Raw genomic sequence first — 19412 nt, 5'->3', positions numbered from 1 at the left:
CAAAGAATAGCACTCCACGTAATCACATGAAGACCATAAATATTACATAGCTAGATTAATGCTTGGGACAGTCTTGTGATTCAGGTCGTCGTACTGAATCATGTTGGAAGTTTGAGAATACTAATCACAACCTTTTGCAATTTAATCAATTGAAAATAATAATAGCAATAATCATAATAATTCTAGCTAGCACCTAAATAGCATTTATTGATATGCCAAGTACTATCTACAGGCTTTAACATCTGTTAACTCATTTACTCCTGACAACAATCACAAGTGTCCAAATAGGAGTCAAGTCATCTACTTTATTAAAGTGGGTTAGCAAATTCAGTTTCTACCTGATACAAAACTTGCACTTTTTGTCCTTCTCTCCGGAGCTGAAGATAACCAAGGAATGACCACCTGGACCTTGCCACCCATTGCCATTCTGGAAAGCTGGGACAGAGACTTGAGGTCCGACAGGAACAGGCTGGTGTGCTCTGGGGTCTTGTACTGACAAAGCCTGAACGCGGGAGCTCCAGGCCTCACTTAGGCCCTGGCTTGTCTATGAGCTGCGGGGATGGAGCAGGTGTGAATGTCAAGAGTGTCCCAATTTCACTGATGGCTCACAGGTTGTCAGTGGGTGGAAAATTGTTACCCAAAATGATGCTTCTGTCTTCCGGGAAGTAACGTAGAAACCCCCTTCCCCTTATGAGTCCAGGAAACTACAGGGGAAAATGTGAGTGGGACAGTCCATCCTACTCCCAATGTCTCCAACAGCCCAATGAGGAAAACTGAGGACCAGGTAGGCTTCGTACCTCTTTCAAAGTCAAAGAACTGGCGGGTAGCAAAGGCAGGTCTTGAGTCCCCGTACTCTGACTGCAGCCCACATCATACTCAAGCTACCTGCGCTGGAGACCTTCCTCTCAGACCAGCTTCCTGAAAGCTGAAACTTCAAAACTCTTGAAACACTTCTCAAAATGCTTCCATGCCTTAACTGGATTCTTTTTCCCATTTCTTGCCACATGTGCTGAAAACATATCATTCAAACCATTTCTTCCCAAGCCAAGTTATGGGATGGAGTGAACACCAAAATAGAAAAGAGTAAAAGATTGTAATTGTACCTCAGCTCACATCAGCGTACTTAAAATTTGAGTTTGACTCTGGTGCATTCCCATTATTCAATAAGTACTTATTATTTTGAATAACAGGGTAAAACATCTTCAGTTTATAGTTGCCAGTTGTGCCCAAAGCACTAGTGTTTTGCTTTGGTGAATATCAGAATCAGGAGCAGATGCTACATTATTCTCCTATTTGTACTTTTTATTGGTCTTCACTCAGCAAATATTCCAATATAAAGCTGCCTATTGCTTTATTTTCCACTAAAGATATACACATAGTTAATATGTGCTCATTCATGTGGTTTTCACTTTACTGTTTATTAACAGGCTCAAATTGCAGAGTATGAATAAATTTGGCTGCACATCACCAGTCTTATCAGTCTAATGCAGTTAGAGGAAGTCTCTCCTCTAATTTATGTTGTGGGTTTTTTAATGACTAGCTTGAATGATTCACTGTACTATATTTCTTTTAAGTTCTTTTGAACAATTTCACTATGGGAATTTAGAGTTTAGTTTCTAACCTCTCATGTAGGCTCTGCTCTCTTCAGTTATTCTCCCACCAATAAACTCTTCAATTGCAATTATAGAAAGAACTTCTGTGACTTATTATAGTGGAACTTGAGGTGTGGGGTAGAATGGGAATTAAGAAGATTCCAAAGTCCAACCAGTTCCGGACACTGTTAGTGTGTCTTTGAGACTGGGGACTTTTGTTTCTGCTGTAATGCTTCCTGATCAAGTAAAAAAAAATGAAAAATGTTAGGTAGCTTCAACATCTCATATAATCATGATAAAAAATCACTTTAGTTTTGAATAAACTAGTAATTACTTCAAATAAGGACATCCATCTCATCTGTTATTTCCTGTGGACAGATTTTTCTGAGTACCCCTTGAGATGTTACTTGTTTTTTGTTTGTTTGTTTCACTATTTGTTGTGATGGTTCAGGGGTCCAGTTTAAGTATGTAATATTTGTTTTCCAAATCAACAAATGTTGTTCCCACTAATCCTCCTAGAGCCAGAGCATCCTTTCAGCTTACCTATCTCAATTTTGTTTTCTAATGAGTCTGGTTAGTTTTATAGTTGCATTCATTATTAGATTCATATAGTTCTGAATAATTTCATTGCCCACGAAAATGTAACCAGAGTATAGTAAAAACTAAATAATCATTAAAGAAATGCACTTCAATAATATGAAAATGTTTCACATCAATTCTTTTTCTATCTATTTCTGACTAAATAAACCCACCTATCTCACTAAGCAAATATATTTTTAAATTGCCAGTGCACTTCATATGTACTGGCCAGTCAGACGGTTGGATGGACGGATGGACGGATGGATGGATAGTCAGTCACTTAGCCTTTTATATATATAGATATGCATAAACCATGGACAGACAATAGTGCAGTGAAGGCCTAGGGACAGGGTGGGAGCAGGTTGGAGGGGGTCAGTGAGGGGGAGAAGGGGACACCTATAATACTTTCAACAATAAAGATAAAATTTTTAAAAAAGGAAAACACAGGGACACTACATTAAGCACTTAATTTTTTGAATTGTTATTTATTTTATTTTATTTTATTTTAGAGAGAGAGAGAGAGGGAGGGAGGGAGGGAGGAAGGGAGAGAAACATCAACTTGTTGTTCCACTTATTTATGCCTTTATTGGTTGATTCTTGTATGTGCCCTGACCGAACATCGAACCCGCAACCTTGGCAGATTGGGATGATGCTCTAACCAGCTGAACTACCCAGCCAGGGTAGTTCAAACTACAATTCGTTACAGGTTAGAGTAACCCTAAGTACTGTAACAAAAATCCCTGAAATGTCAGTAGCTTGAACAACAGAATTTCATTTCTCGCTCAGATAAAGGTCCGGCTCGGTAACTGATTGACAGCTCGCTCTCCCCTACATGGTGATTTCAGACAGACTCCTTGTCTTTTGGCCCTGCCATTCAAGGCCTCATAATGAAAGAAGAAAGCATGGGGGAAAACACTTCTGCTTCTTTAAAGCCACGGCCCAGAAGTAACACCCATCGCTTTTGCTCATATTTCATTGATGAAAAATGACAAAATCATAACAATTTATTAACACCTGTTTTGTTCTAGATACTGTGTTAATGATAAAAGACAGCACATGTGGAGTGACAATAATTAACTGCAATTTATTCACTTAATCATTCAACAAATGCTTATTGAACATGGATTGTGTACCACTTCCTGGGCTGGAACTAAGGAACCAAGGATAATGCTTTCACTCCAGTGTATGAGACAGGCCTACAGGCCTGGAGGTGTTTAAGAGTTCCAATGCAGGAGCCCCAAACATAGAGGCTTCTCTGTCTCTTTTTTTCTCTAAAGAAAACTTCTGAGACAATTTGATCTTTGACATGTCCTCAAAAGGCATTAAAATGGTAATCAAAAGAAATGTAAGAACTTTGTGGGACTTCTTTATACATACTTAAATTGTTTAGAATTTTTAATTACCTGTAGAAGGAACATCAAAATATTTTTAGAATGCCTGAGGCCTTTGAAGTCTCGACTTGGTCTTAGATCTTTAAAAAAATACCTAAAGGAATGTCAGAAAAGACCTCACAAATGGGATAGGTTTTGGGTGCCTTGGAAAAAGAGTAGGGTTCAAAGGAGGAGAGGAAATGAGGGAAGGTGTGTGAGGTCAAAGGACTTGAATTGGGCTAGTCAGTAGACAGGGTCAGGCTATAATTATGGCCAGGAATGATCAGTTGTCATGGGGGGAGTGGGATCCTCACTTAGGCTATAAGTTAGACAAATCAGGTCTGTCTTCCCTGGTAAACTGTGAGCACCTCAAGGGCAAGGACCATAGTCATCCTTTAACTCCATTTGTAAGTGCCTACCCAGGTTTGAAGAATTGAATGAAATTGAGTGTGTGCATTCACTTCTTATAAATTCTATGGTGAACAATACAACAAGGGGTACCTTTTAAATCAGATCTTGACTTCAAAAACCGTGTGTTGTTGGGTTGGGATGGAAGGAAGGTGAACACTCTTATCAGATGGGCTTGGAATGCTTCTGACTTTTATCACAAATTAAATTTCTTCTCTGTACATTTCTCCTTCTGCCAGCCCCACTTACTTTGTGTGATAAATATGGAATCTTTTTCTCCACATAGTCTTTACCCCAGAAAACTGCCATTCTCTATCCAACAAATGCCTATTGAACATGTTTATTCCTAAACATGTAAAGAATTGGAAAAACTGTTAGTTAAACTTTATTGTGGCATTTATCACATTTTGTAGAACAAATTCTGATAATGTTTACAATTTCCAGTGTCTGAAGGGCTGCTACTTACTGTTTGTGCTGTTGTAGAAAGGAGAAGAGTTATATCACCACCTTGTTGTGCTTCTCAGAAACTAGAAAAAAGTGGCATGGAGGTCACAATCCTATCAGTTTTCTGATAAGAGCTTGAATTCACAAGTACGGTGATTAGAAGAATTTGGTTTTCTCTAGGTAGAACTGAGATTGAAATTAGACTGAATCAAAATGTTGGTCCTCACAATCTTTGCTGCCATTTGGAAGGACAATGATTTTTTTTAATTCTAGGGAAGTAAAAATTCTTAGCTTTTCGGGCACCAATCTAGGCCCGTTACTCGTTATTGACCACTAATAAGTCATAAGTGTCTTCTGCTGAGTCTAGATATCACCTCTGAATTAGCCCAGCCCTCCTGGAGCCAGGACCCATGACTCAGAGTTTATATGCGGTGAAATTATTTGCTTTTCCTATTATATCTGAAGTACTTCACCTGTAGCAATTTAAGAAGGAAAAAATGAATATAATCCTATAATATTTACAGAAATATCAGTACCCTTTAAAATTCTGATTAGTGCTACTAATCCCTATAGACTCTTTCAACACTGCTGGAAACTAGTGAAATCTAATTAACTATATCCTGGAAGGGACTGGCAGATAATAGCTTAGCAACTAAAAAAGCTCATCAGAGATAAAAATAAACTTTAAAAGTCCTCTTAGTGCCCTTAATAATCATAATATTGAGGAAGGAAAAAGAAAAGGAGGCAAAAATTGACAAAATAAATATTGTAAATTTGGAAGTCAGACAATATAACTATAGGAAAGTCAAACCACATTTACTTTTTGAAGCAAGACAGTCAAATACAAATAAACAAACAAATATAGGACCAAAAAAAAAGCAAATACATAGGGTGCATACCCATAACAAAAATCACTTGCCTTTTTCACAGAAATCTCACGCTGAGCATATGTGCAGTTTTAGAAAATTCAACACATCATTTTGTGCAACCGCTGGTACATGAAATGAGACTTGAAATGTACCTAGCCAGTTTTGCTCAGTGGATAGAGCATTGGCCTTCAGACTGAAGGGTCCCAGGTTTGATTCTGGTCAAGGGCACAGCTTGAGAAGCAAGAGATAATGTTTAGAAAAAGGCAGATACCTGCAAACCTCCCTTTGTAGGACATACTTTCAGAGGCAGCTGGTGCTGTGCCAAGTGATCTAAGATAACAATGCTTCCCCAGGTGGAAGCACAGTATGCAACCTTAGCCCTGAAGTCAGCTTAAATGCTCATTCCACTGGGTCTGCCACAAAGGCACATTACACTGCAGATTTCAAAGAAAAATCTATGCACACACAGGAAGGTGCCTAGATCTCCTCTGAGGAATTGAGTACTTTAGTTGTGTCATTAAGCTGAGTTTTTTTAAAAAAGTTATTTCATTTAAAAAAAAAATTTACTAATACAACCTCAAGCACCAGCTAGCTTAAACAACAGGTACTTCATAAAGTTCATTTTTTATTATTCTCAGCTGAAAAGCAAATAACACTTCTACAGGTGCCCTTCATATTGAAAGGCTTTATTTGCCTGCAATAGACTCTCTATTGACTAAAACCTTATCTGTACTTCACAAGACGGATTGTTTTTCCCATCACCTTTTAAAGAGATGTAGCCTGTCCCCAGGGGACAAAGGAAAACAGACTCATAAAAGAGATGGTGCAACAGGAGCTGATCGATGGCCAAAGCTGGAACAATTTGAGCAATAAACGTGTAATGTGGTCTTGGATTATAACCCAAAGAATAAAATGTATGTCCCTGGGTCCATACTGACATAAATAGATAATATAAATCGGAATCAACAGCACTTTTCTAATGGTAATTTCCTCAAAACTAGCAGCTACTATCCCCTTGGGACTGAATCATAAATGTATGTGCATATAAATATAAATTATTGAAAGTAACTAAGTGGTGAAGAGACAAATCCCTTACAAAAGAATTCTAAATCATATATGTACATATTTCCCCCTCCAGGAGGTGGAGCTTGAAGGTAGGCTAGCCTTATTGACTCACCTCTAAAAAACCCAGTTGGGAAAGGGAAAAATAGAATCCTGGCAAACACTCCCTTAACCGAGTGACAAAGGTTAACACCTCCATTGATGTCGTAGATGTTATGTACTCCTGATGGGATGTAATGAAAAGGGCACTTTACCTCCACTGTATTCTTTCCTAGAAACCCATACCCCAGTCTAATCATGAGAAAAACATCAGACAAACCAAGATGGGTGATATTCTACAGGATACCTGGCCAGTAATCCTCAAGACCATTAAGGACATGAAAAATGAGCAAAGATTGAGAAATCATCACAGACCAAAAGCCGCTGAGAAGATATAATAACTAATTATAATGTGGATTCCATGGATTGAAACAGAGAGAGGACATTAAAGGAAAAACTAGTCAAATCCAAAGATAGTGTGGAATTTAGTAATGAATCAATACAGTTTTCTTAGTTTTGATAAATGTACTATGATAATGTAATAAATTAACAATGGATGAGATAGGTGAGGGGTATACAGAACTCCCTATTTGTCTTTATAAGGTTTCTATAAATCTAAAATTATACCAAAATTTAAAAGTTTATACTACAAATTTATCTTATTGTATGCTCCTGCCTGGAGCATGGCAGGATTTTATAGCTAATGAATTGCCAAACCCAAGAAACACAGTTAACGGGTTTAGAAATCTAAATGAGTTCAACAGCCAGGAGTGGAGTGGCAACAACAGACTGTAGAATGAAAGAAAAAGCAATGTTTGTTCTTCACTGAACAAACTAAGTATTATTTGTGTCGTAGTCTGAGAAGCAGAATATGTTCTGATCATAACAAAAATTGAGGCCCTCCTCTTTAGGTCAGCAAAATTGATAAGGTAAAAGCCCAAACCAATATGTTAACCAGAGTACACAGAAACACAACTGTGTGTTGGCTATCCAAAAAGGACTATGTTTAATGGTAGAAAAGACTCAAATGAAAAATATGTTTTAGACAAATTCCTCAAATATGTTTTAGACAAATTCCTCAAATTATCTTTATGAGTTATTTAAGATCTACACTAATAAAAGAGAAACATGCAAATTGGTGTCACTCCACTATGCCCACCAGCCAATCAGAGCAACTATGCAAATAAACCCAACAAAGATGGCAGTTAATTTGCATACACAGGCAGAGAGCGAAGACTGAAGGCTCCGGCCAGAGTGAAGACTGAAGACTGAAGAGGCTTGGCTTCTCCACTGAGGCCTGATCAAACGCCTGGGTCCCGGGTGCTAGAGGAAAACCGGTGCCAGCAGCCAGGAGAAGGAAAGCCTATTGCGCGAATCTTAATGCAGTGGGCTTCTAGTATTATTATAATAACCAACTTTTATATTATCATCACCAAAGTACTAAAATCACTTGGCCAATAAATTGTATCAAGTTCATGCCCCCCAGTCCCCTAAATTACTTTCTATTTCCCCTCAGGCATTTAACTCTAAAGATTTCATTCCCTACCCAACCTCTCTACTCCGTCCATCACACCTATAGATCCCGTGGCCTCAATAAAGAATTCTCAACCACCTTCTTGCATTTGGCACCTTTTCTGGATTTGTCTTCTAAATAATCTCTTCAAAATGACATTTTGAATGAATGGAGCTGATTTATGAGTAAGGGGGTATTTACCTGCTTTCCACATAAGCTTTATGTCAATGAGGGGAACTACCTGTATAACTTACTCTTTTTCTCCTCATTTTTGCTTAGAAACATACAATTGTGTTTCCAAAAGATCCAAAGAAAACATGGGCATAGTTTGTGGCAATGTTCTAAAAGTCTAATTCATAAGACAACTACAAATGTTTACTAAGGAACTATGTCAAGTGGGCTGACAAGTGCATAATATTTTGATCAATATATATTGAGTTTGCATTACATTTCATCACTCTTACCACTGAAGAATAAATTTTAAAAGTATAGATTAAACATTCAAAGACTCAAACACAAGTAAATACTCCTTAGTTCAATATGGAGATAAAAATCCATTGGTATTTCAACACATGAGCATGCTCAGCAAACAATAAATTGAACACATGTTTATTGAGTACTTAAGTGTCAGGAAATGTGCAAGTACTTTGGCAAGTGCTATCTCATTTTATTCTCTCTAAAATACGTAAGGTAGGTAAAATTATCTTCATTTTTTCAAATTGTGAGACCAAACCTCCAAAGATTGATCACCCAAAGGATAATTGATGTGTTACTTAAATAAAATAACATTAGCCGCTTTCACTGACAAACTCCAAAATATTAGTGCTTTAATAAAATAAAATGTTATTTCTCACTTATATCACTATCTAATATAAACCAGAAGGGGACCCATGACACTTCCATCCCACCCAACTGATGACTAGAGATTGAGCATAAGGATGGTACATTAGAAGTTTTTGTAGACAAGGCCTAAAAGTGCCACATACCACTTCTGCTTACATTCCATTCCCCCAAAATGACACCTGTTCTGTTAATAGGGAAAAACTAAATGTTTTCTCCCCAAGATAAAATATAAGATAAAGATGTCTACTCTCACTACTGATAATCAACATAGTACTGGAAGGTCTAGCTACTTCAATAAGGCAAGAAAAGGTATACTGATGAGAGAGAAGAAATAAGTGTTCCAATTTGCAAATGACATGATCATCTATGTAAAAAACTCCAAGAATCAACCCCAAAAGTCCTATAATTAATAAGTGAATTAAGCAAAGTTGCAAAACATGAGATCAACACACAAAATCAATTACATTTCTATATTATAAAAACAAACATGTGGAAACTGAAATTAAAAACACGATTCCATTTACATTCACTCCAAAGAAATCATATATTTAGGTATAAATCTAACATAACATGTGCAGAAGTTTATGCTAAAAGTTATAAAATACTAAGGACATAAAAAGAAACTTGAAGAGAAAATAAAAAGATGATAGAATTAAAACCAAGCATATCAATAATTACATTAAGTTTAGCTGAAACCGGTTTGGCTCAGTGGATAGAGCGTCGGCCTGCAGACTGAAGGGTCCCAGGTTCGATTCCGGTCAAGGGCATGTACCTGGGTGCCCTAACCTCTTTGGCTCAGTGGATAGAGCGTTGGCCTGCGGACTGAAGGGTCCCAGGTTTGATTCCGGTCAAGGGCATGTACCTTGGTTGCGGGCATATCCCCAGTGGGGGGTGTGCAGGAGGTAGCTGATCGATGTTTCTCTCTCATCGATGTTTCTAACTATCCTTCTCCTTTCCTCTCTGTAAAAAATCAATAAAATATATTTAAAAAAAAAGGGGGGGGGGGGCATGTACCTGGGTTGCGGGCACATCCCCAGTAAGAGATGTGCAGGAGGCAGCTGATCAATGTTTCTCTCTCATCGATATTTCTAACTCTCTATCTCTCTCCCTTCCTCTCTCTGTAAAAAATCAATAAAAATATATTTTTAAAAAGTAATAATAATAATTACATTAAGTTTAAATGATCAAAGTATCTTAATGAAAAGGAAGAGAATGTCAGGTCAGATAAAATGCACAACCTAACTAGAAGCTGTCTATAAGACATAGATAGGCTAAAAGTAGAAGGATAGAAAAAATATATACCATACAAAAAAATATTTATGATGGCTAGGAAGTGAATTTAACAAACAATTAGAGAGATAAAATTAGTTATATGAGGGCAAGCTGTCACTCCTGAAATAACAAAAAAAAGAAGTTGGCACATATTGGAGATTTTGTCTAAAAATGATTTAAAGGACTTTGGGCAAAATGAAAACAACCAAAGAAGGGATAAAAGAATATGGCGAATTATTAATAGTTACTGAAAACCATAATATCATACAAAATAAACATCAGAATATTATAAGGGACAAATGGACACATTACATAATGATGTAATGGTCAATTCATCAAGAAGACATAATTCTAAATGAGTATGTATCTAATAACAAGTCTTCAAAATACATTACTCAAAAACTAACAGAACTTGCCTGGCCAGTGTGGCTCAGGGTTTGATTTCTGGTCAGGACACATGTTTTGATTATGGTAGCTCTGTAGTATAATTTGAAGTTAGATAACATGAGACCTCCAGCTTCTTTCTTTTTCTCAGAATTTGTTTGGCTATTTGGAGTCTTTTGTGGTTCCATACAAATCTGATGCTTTCTCTTTCTGTTTCTTTAAAAAATGACATTGGAATTTGATGGGAATTGCATTAAATTTGTAAATTGCTTTGGGTAATATGGCCATTTTAACTATGTTGATTCTTCTAATCCATGAGCATGGAATATTTTTCCATTTTGTTGTGATTTTTTTCAATCTCTTTTAATAATCCTTTGTAATTTTCAGTATATAGGTCTTTCATGATTTTTGTTAAGTTTATTCCTAGGTTATTTTATTCTTTTGGTAGTAATTGCAAAAGGAATTGTTTGTTTTTTTTCATTTTGAGAAATGTTTTTATATGTGGACTTCTGTCCAGAATATATAAACATCTCCTTAAACTATATGTACTCTGTTTGAACTTTACAATGATAATGTTTTTCTATTAGTATGAATATAATAATCTCATAACAACCACATTATGTCCCAATCACAATTTAAATAAATGAATAAGAAATAAGAATAAAGAACCCACACTCTAATATTTCCTTTACATCTTCCTTTGCTCCCACTGAAGATCAAATTGAGAAACATTCTACTATCCACCCTTCCTTTGCTTGGACAGACAAAAAAAATATTTATGAAGGCTGAGGAAGTGAATTTAACAAACAATTAGAGAGATAAAATACTATCTAATAAAAGAGAAACATGGTAATTAGCCGTACCTCCGCTACCCTTCCCATTGGCTAATCAGGGTGATATGCAAATTAACTGCCAGCCAAGATGGCGGCCAGCAGCCAGGCTACTGACACGAACAGGAGGCTTGCTTGCTTCAGTGACGGAGGACTCCAACATTCCCCGCCTGCCGCTGCTGGGCTCTGAGCTGCTAAGAAACATTGTTACAAATATAGAAGCTAAACAAAACCCCAGAAACCTGTTTTCAGCCAGCCGGGATCTCAGAGCTGGAGTCGCAACAAAGTTTCAAATACAGAAAGTAAACAAAGCCAGAAACCTGCTTTCAGCAGCAAGGTCTCACAGCTAAAGCCGGCTCTCAGCTCCAGTGACAGCCATAAATCCAAGAATAAAAAAATAAAAAAAAGGAAAAAAGGAGCAGTTGGGAGCTTCAGTCACCCGCCAGCCTGAAAACGGCCCTCAGCCCCTCACCCAGACTGGCCAGGCACCCCAGTGGGGACCCCCACCCTGAAGGGGCTGTGACCAGATGCAAACAGCCATCATCGGCTCATCTAGGCTGGCCAGGCACTCAAGCGGGACCCCCACCCTGATCCAGTACACCCTTCAGGGCAAACCAGCTGGCTCCCACCCATGCACCAGGCCTCTATCCTATATAGTAAAAGGGTAATATGCCTCCCAGCACTGGGATCAGTGGAGCCGCGTGGCCTCCTGGCCCCTGAAGCAGCGTGTCAGGGGGCAGCACCCAAACCCCCGATCACCCTGCGGCTCTGTGTGTGACAGAGGGTGGGGCCACAACCTCCCTATCTGGCCTGCTCTGTTTGTGACAGGGGAAGGCGCCCCAACCCCCTGCTCTGTGCCTGATAGGGGGGAACTCCCCAACCCCCTGATCGGCCCTGCTCTGTGGGTGATAGAGGGCGGCGCCCCAACCGCCCCCCACGGGCCCCGCTCTGTGTGTGACAGGGTAGAGCCATAACCTCCCCATCGGCCCTGCCCTGAGTGTGACAGGGTGCGGCACCCCAACCCCCTGATCTGCCCTGCTCTGTGTGTGACAGGGTATGGAGCCCCAACCCCCCTGATGGGCCCTGCTCTGTGCGTGACAGGGGGTGGCGCCGCAACCTCCCCATCAACCCTGCCTTGAGTGTGACAGGGGGTGGTGCCCCACCCCCCCAATCGGCCCTACCCTGAGCGTGACTGAGGGTGGCATCGCAACCTCCCGATCCGCCCTGCTCTGTGCATGACAGGGGGTGGTGCCCCAACTCCCCAATCAGCCCTGCTCTGAGCCCGACCAGGGGCTGCACCTAGGGATTGGGCCTGCCCTCTGCCACCCGGGAGCAGGCCTAAGCCAGCAGGGCGTTATCTCCCGAGGGGTCCCAGACTGCAAGGGGGCACAGGCCGGGCTGAGGGACTCCCCCCCCCCCCAAGTGCACAAATTTTTGTGCACCGGGCCTCTAGTTAGTAATATGAGGGCAAGCTGTTACTCCTGAAATAACAAAAAAAAGAAGTTGGCACATATTGGAGATTTTGTCTAAAAATGATTTAAAGGACTTTGGGCAAAATGAAAACAACCAAAGAAGGGATAAAAGAATATGGTGAATTATTAATAGTTACTGAAAACCAATAGAAGGCTAGATAAGATAGTGAAATTAAAAGTAAGTTGAGTCCTGGCTGGCATGACTCAGTGGATGGACCATTGGCCCACAAACCAAAGGGTCACAGGTTTAAATCCCAGTCAAGAGCATGTACTTGGGTTTGATCCCAGCCCTGGTTAGGCACGTGCAGGAGACAACCAATCTCTCTCTCTCTCTCTCTCTCTCTCTCTCTCTCTCTCTCTCTCTCTCTCTCTCTCTTTTATTCCCCTCCCTCCCTTCCACTCTCTCAAAAAATCAATGGAAAAAATATCCTCAGGTGAAGATTTTCACAAACAAAACAAAAAAAAAATGAGTTGAGTGTGCTCATGGCCTCCCTCATCTCTCTGATGCTATGACCGTCACTGGGACAGTATCACCAGAGGCTCTGGAGTATCTTCTTGGCTCATGGGAGCAGCATGCACTAACCATTTGGTTTAGAGTGATTCTCTTCTACTCATTTTTTTAATGAAAAATCATTGAAATATGGTTTTGGACTACACTGCTATTTTCCATGTCATAATTAGAGCAGAAACTGAAAGTCACAAACCTCCAAGAAGTTCCTGCATCAACTCCGGATAGGCTGTGTCTGTTTTAACTATGATTATTGCAGTTAATTTTCCATTCTGATGGATTAACATTTTGTTAACATTTGTATTGGTTCTGCAGAATGTGTCTTGAGTTAAGTGTTAATATAGTCCCTCCTCCCCTACTAAATGAAAAGCTAAAGAGATTTAAGAGATTTTCAGGGACTATTTAACCAGCACTATTCTAATTCAAAATCATACTACCTCCTAAGGACTTGGTAGTGATTATAACCATGTGTCATTTCCTTAAGAAGGTTAAAAGGAAGCCAAGATAATTGAGGTTAGATCATTTTTTAGTATGGCTGTTTCTTTGGCCTCTTCACTGCCCCCAATATGATCCCTTAAATTACTCAAGAAATCCTACTTACTTGGGGTCCCCAGGCCCCACTGACTGACTACCAGACTCCTCTGTTACTGCCTTCCTGCTTCCTCTTTTACATTTCACTGCAAAAATGCTCTTTGTCCCAATGTCAAGGATATGGAGTGCAGCAGCAAAGAAAATAGTAAATAGCCTAGGTAAAACGACAGTCTTAACAATGAAAACAACCTGCACCCCGTATCTCCTCCACAGTTACTACCTTATTTTTCTGCTCCCCTTATCAGCAAAACTCATAATTTGATCTTATTCACTCTCTATTTCCTCTCCTCCCACTCTTCCTGAAACTACATTCAGCCTTTGATCACTCTCTCTTATTTGATACTCTTTCTTCACATGCAATGGAAGGATCCGCCATCATTCTCTCCCACCTCAGTAGCTATTCTTTGCTTTGCAGGTCCATCCTTACCTACCTGACCTTTAAGCAGTGAAGAGCTCCAAGGCCCAGTTCAATCTATCTCACCCCACCATGCAAAAGAATGTGTCATTATGAAATAAAAGATGGCAAGCTGGATGTGTGCAGAAGTTTGGGGGACTGACAGCACAAGGATACAAAACTTAACTCCTACTCTGCAAGGCTTGGGCACAAAATTAACCAGGAAGTCACATTAAAGAACTAACAATGTCAATCTAGAGGCAGTTAAAAAGATGAATCAGGCATACATCCTACCCTCCAGAAATGTATAGTCTGCTGAGGGGGAAATGAAAAATAGTTACAAAATAGGGACAAAATGGTGTCATCAGAGAAATGATAATTAGAAGTTATGAGAGCTCAGAAAAATAGAGCAGCTTTTAAAAGTTCTACGAAGCTGAGTTATTTCTGATTATTTGTACTGCATGCTTTCAAAATAATTACATTTCTTAATTGCCTCTATTATCAAATAGAAATTTCTAAGTTTTCTGTCCCTTATTCATGCTGTTCTCTACACTCAGTCTTACAGGCTCAGTTGGAAAGCCTTTCAATTGAGAACTATTCATCCCAGCAAACCTCAAGAACCCAAGAAACATAACTATAGATTAATATTTACAGAGAAAAAAAACTTTAATTTTATTAAAGAGAAAGAGGTCAAAATTGAGAAATAAACATATGGGACACAGGGGAAAATAGGGAGAGGTTGCCCCAAGCAGCTTGCAGCTGGCAGTTGGCTCAACTGCAATCAGAAGCCAGGTCTGTCTGATTCCAGAGCCCATACTTTTTCGATGTGTAAGCCTGGTCTCAAACATAAATGCACATTTAAACTGATTATAAAAGGAGGGCAAGGTACCAGTGGGAAAAACAAAACACATCCAATTTACAAGAAAAGGGGGATTGTTGGTAGAGAAAGTCCCTTGGAAGAACTAGAGAAACACAAGACATCTGAAAGAGGGTACATCCGCAGAAAACACTGTAAAAGCATAATGGAAACAGAGGCAGAATATTTCTCTTTTAACTGCAGAAAGACAGAAACTGTCTTTTAAAAAATGCCCTATTTTGGGTCTTTAGTGAAGTCATTATTGTTTTTCTTTCTATTTCTATATCTAAAGGATAAATGACACCTATCTCCCCTCTTTTCACTTAGGCTAGAGATTTTTTATTCCTGCTCCGTGACTTCTCGTCCCTACTCCACCCAAAGAACCTCACCACTTTCACTCCCATTCACACACCCCTCACCTGCTCCTGCCCTCATCTTTTCCTAAAATCATTGTGTCTGTTAGTCCTAATCTACATCAATCTTAAAAATGATTAAACACCCTCTTGGGATGGGCTCTCGCCTGGCCCCCAATTTCCAAATTAAAAAAAAAATGATGAAACACCAATTTTTCTTCAGTTTTCATGGACCTAAACCTATAGAGTCTAATCAAATTATTTGATTGGTGTTCTGACCAGCAGCCATTAGTTGTGAATATCTCTATGTGGATTTTGATTGTCTTGTGAATATACATTTATATTTAACTTTACTTTTTAAAAATCCCTTACAGTTATGCATTCAGTTAAGTGTCACTATCTCATTGACTACCCAACTTAATCACAGCTATCTAAAAAATAGAGATGGATGGATGGGTAGATAGATAGATAGATAGATAGATAGATAGATAGATAATAGAAATAGGACAGAAATATTCACCAAAACTCAACATATTTTTTAAATGCAGAGATCTTCAAGCTTCGTGATGGTGCCGATTCACAGTCAGTTTACTGTATTACTCGGAGAACAATTTGCCACGAACATCAAAGTAACCTGATAAGCTTTTTTCTCTCCTTTCTCCATAGAAGTGCGCAGTCAGATATATAAAATGTCAGAAATAATTAGACAAAATCGAGCAATCCCACTGAGACACTAAAATATCTCTGGAGTTGAATATTTGCTATGAAACTATAAAATCTGGTTTGAAGGATACTTATTACAAACAAATATAATTTTTCAATGCAATGATCCCAAATAAGCATGATATAATGTGAACATATTTTTTCAAATGTAAAAGAAAGCCTTTTATATATAAATGTGTACTGTGTATAAAAGAATAAATATAAATGAGAAAGAAAATCAGGTGGAAAACAGACTTAAATTTGGTAATGTCTTTATCAGGAAGAGTTTGGGTACTTAAAAAAAGTATCCTTTGAGGAATAATGTAAAGACGAAGTTTACATTCAGAGCGGGAAAAGAAAGTTATGTCAAAATTGTGTGAACATTTTATTAATACCAACATATTATCACATATTACAGGAAAAACAATATGGCTTTTTCATTCATTAACCAGGAGCATACTATTTTCCAGGACCCCTCCATTCAGAAGAGATGCTGTGGTGCTTTCCTTTACCCACCCAAAATGGAACACAGGAGACTACATAGCTGAAGAAATTACAACCTCCCCACAAATGAGGGACATTCAAGTCTAAGTAGTTTCCAGCTGAAGGGAAATAACCAACAGCTTCTCCACAGGGTCGACTGGAGCGGGGAAAACATGAACGTCACTAACTGTACCACAGAAGCCAGTGTGGCTGGGAGAGCCAAGACCATCACTGAGAAGATGCTCATCTCCATGACTCTGGCCATCATCACCACCCTGACCATGTTGCTAAACTTGGCCGTGATTATGGCCATCTGCACCACCAAGAAGCTCCACCAGCCTGCCAACTACCTGATCTGTTCTCTGGCCGTGACAGACCTCCTGGTGGCAGTGCTAGTCATGCCCTTGAGCATCATGTACATTGTCATGGACAGCTGGAAGCTAGGGTACTTCATCTGCGAGGTGTGGCTGAGTGTGGACATGACCTGCTGCACCTGCTCCATCCTCCATCTCTGTGTGATTGCCCTGGACAGGTACTGGGCCATCACCAATGCTGTTGAGTATGCCAGGAAGAGGACCGCCAAGAGGGCAGGACTGATGATCCTCACTGTCTGGACGATCTCCATCTTCATCTCCATGCCCCCTCTGTTCTGGAGGAGCCACCGCCAACTCAGCCCGCCCCCCAGTCAGTGCACCATCCAGCATGACCATGTCATCTACACCATTTACTCCACTCTTGGGGCATTTTATATCCCCTTAACTTTGATACTGATTCTCTATTACCGGATTTACCACGCAGCCAAGAGCCTTTACCAGAAAAGAGGGTCAAGCCGGCACTTAAGCAACAGAAGCACAGACAGCCAAAATTCATTTGCGAGTTGTAAACTTACACAGACTTTCTGTGTGTCTGACTTCTCCACCTCAGACCCTACCACAGAGTTTGAAAAGTTCCACACCTCCATCAGGATCCCTCCCTTTGACAATGATCTAGATCACCCGGGAGAGCGCCAGCAGATCTCTAGTACCAGGGAGCGCAAGGCAGCGCGCATCCTAGGACTGATTTTGGGTGCATTCATTTTGTCATGGCTTCCATTTTTCATCAAAGAGTTGATTGTAGGTCTGAGCATCTATACCGTGTCTTCTGAAGTGGCCGATTTTTTCACATGGCTTGGTTATGTTAATTCTCTGATCAACCCTCTGCTCTACACTAGTTTTAATGAAGACTTTAAGCTGGCTTTTAAAAAGCTCATTAGGTGCCGAGAACATACTTAGATTGTAAAAAACCAAAAGGCATGAATTTGACCAGCCTCCTGAGTGGACGGGGTTAATTCTTGAACATTGTTGGTTCAGAGCGTTTGTAAGTATGTGTGGTCTTGTTTTTTTTGTTTGTTCTGTTCTGTTTGAGGCTTGTTATTTGGTGTGCTGTTTTCTACTTCCGGTCCTGTTTGTGGTACATAATTTCAAATAAACATTATCCTACAAAAACAGATATTTCATAAAAGTAGTAATAAAGTGAACTAGTAAATACTTTTTATTAGCCATTTCAGTGAACCCTGCAATTAAAGAATGTCAAAATAAATCTTTATTTGCAGAATTTCTTATTACTTATAAATCAAATCTCTGATAACTGGTCCTCGTGTGGCATTAAATCCGAGGTTATCGCTCCAAATGCTTACAGATTCCAAGGAGGATTGCATGACTACACAAAGCACACAAAAGGGGTGTGCTGCCACCTACTGCTTGCAGACGTGAGCCAAAACCTTTCACTGTGACAACATAGCTCACTCCTTTCAAGCATAAATAGTACAGATAGCATGCCTTTTCAGTTCCTGGTTATATAAGCTTCATCATTCTCTAAAAAGAACCTAGAATGAATCATTTCCTAGGTCTTTGATTATGAATATAAAACACAAGCAAATAAGAAATAATCTAAATCTATGTTAGTCAGTGTGTTGCTATATTACCTGAAAGACACATGGGGTCTCCTCCCATTCTGAGTGTCCCAGCTAAGCCTCAAATACATTCTCTCACTCCAGCAGGATTAAGGTGAGAGTACATGTCAAATTTGGGGAACTTTGACAGCAGCTGAATGGGGTGCAGTGTTTAAATGAAGGGATATATTATCTGAAGAACTTTATTGGAGAATGTTACTAACACAATTGTGCAATTGAAAAAGAAAACTAAAAGTTGAAAATTTATGTTTATAGCAAAAGCCACCCATCAGGAAACAAGTGTGGAATTGTGTCTCCTAGAATCTCCACGGCATCCATGCCAGGAGGCTGGATGGGGGGACATGTGGCCACACTGTGGCCTGACTCAGCCTCCCCTGGCCTGTAGTGACCACTCTAAGTCATGTGGAGGAGCTCATCACTAAATCGAGAGTGATAACAGAGAGGACTGAAAGTTTGTAAATTCTTGTATACGCCTAAGAAAGTGACTATTCTAAACCTCTGCTCCTTGTCTTTCACCCACAGCCTCTCCTTATCTCTTCAGTCTCCACGGATCATCCTTTTACTTTGTTTGCCAAGAACACATCAATTTGCCCCCTCCACCTCCACATTTTAGCCCTTAACTCTATCCCCCTCCCAACCCTTCTTTTTTCTTTATTTTAATCCTCACCTGAGGATATTTTTCCATTGATTTTTAGAGAGAGTGGAAGAGAGGAGGAGAGACAGAGAGAGAGAAACATTGATGTGAGAGAGACACATTGATTGGTTGCCTCCTGCACACGCCCCAATCAGGGCCAGGGATTAAGCCTGCCACCAAGTACATGCCCTTGATCAGAATCAAACCTGGGACCCTTTAGTCCACAGGCCAATGCTCTATCTACTGAGCCAAACCGGCTAGAG

General features: G+C 39.6%; 1 protein-coding gene across 1 annotated transcript in view; it reads left to right on the top strand.

Annotated features, from left to right (window-relative positions):
- HTR1E (5-hydroxytryptamine receptor 1E) overlaps window positions 1-18254 on the top strand; it is a 71327-nt gene extending 53073 nt beyond the window's left edge. Inside the window, exon 2 of the mRNA XM_036317664.1 lies at window positions 16552-18254. Within this exon, the coding sequence (XP_036173557.1) occupies window positions 16738-17835 (1098 nt within the window). The 5' untranslated portion in view covers window positions 16552-16737 and the 3' untranslated portion in view covers window positions 17836-18254. The remainder of the gene's footprint in view (window positions 1-16551) is intronic.
- Window positions 18255-19412: the final 1158 nt, after the last annotated feature.

Source organism: Myotis myotis, unplaced genomic scaffold (genome assembly GCF_014108235.1).
Source record: "Myotis myotis isolate mMyoMyo1 unplaced genomic scaffold, mMyoMyo1.p scaffold_m19_p_7, whole genome shotgun sequence".
NCBI classification, from domain to species: Eukaryota; Metazoa; Chordata; class Mammalia; order Chiroptera; family Vespertilionidae; genus Myotis; species Myotis myotis.
This window is presented reverse-complemented; position numbering and strand designations above follow the sequence as displayed.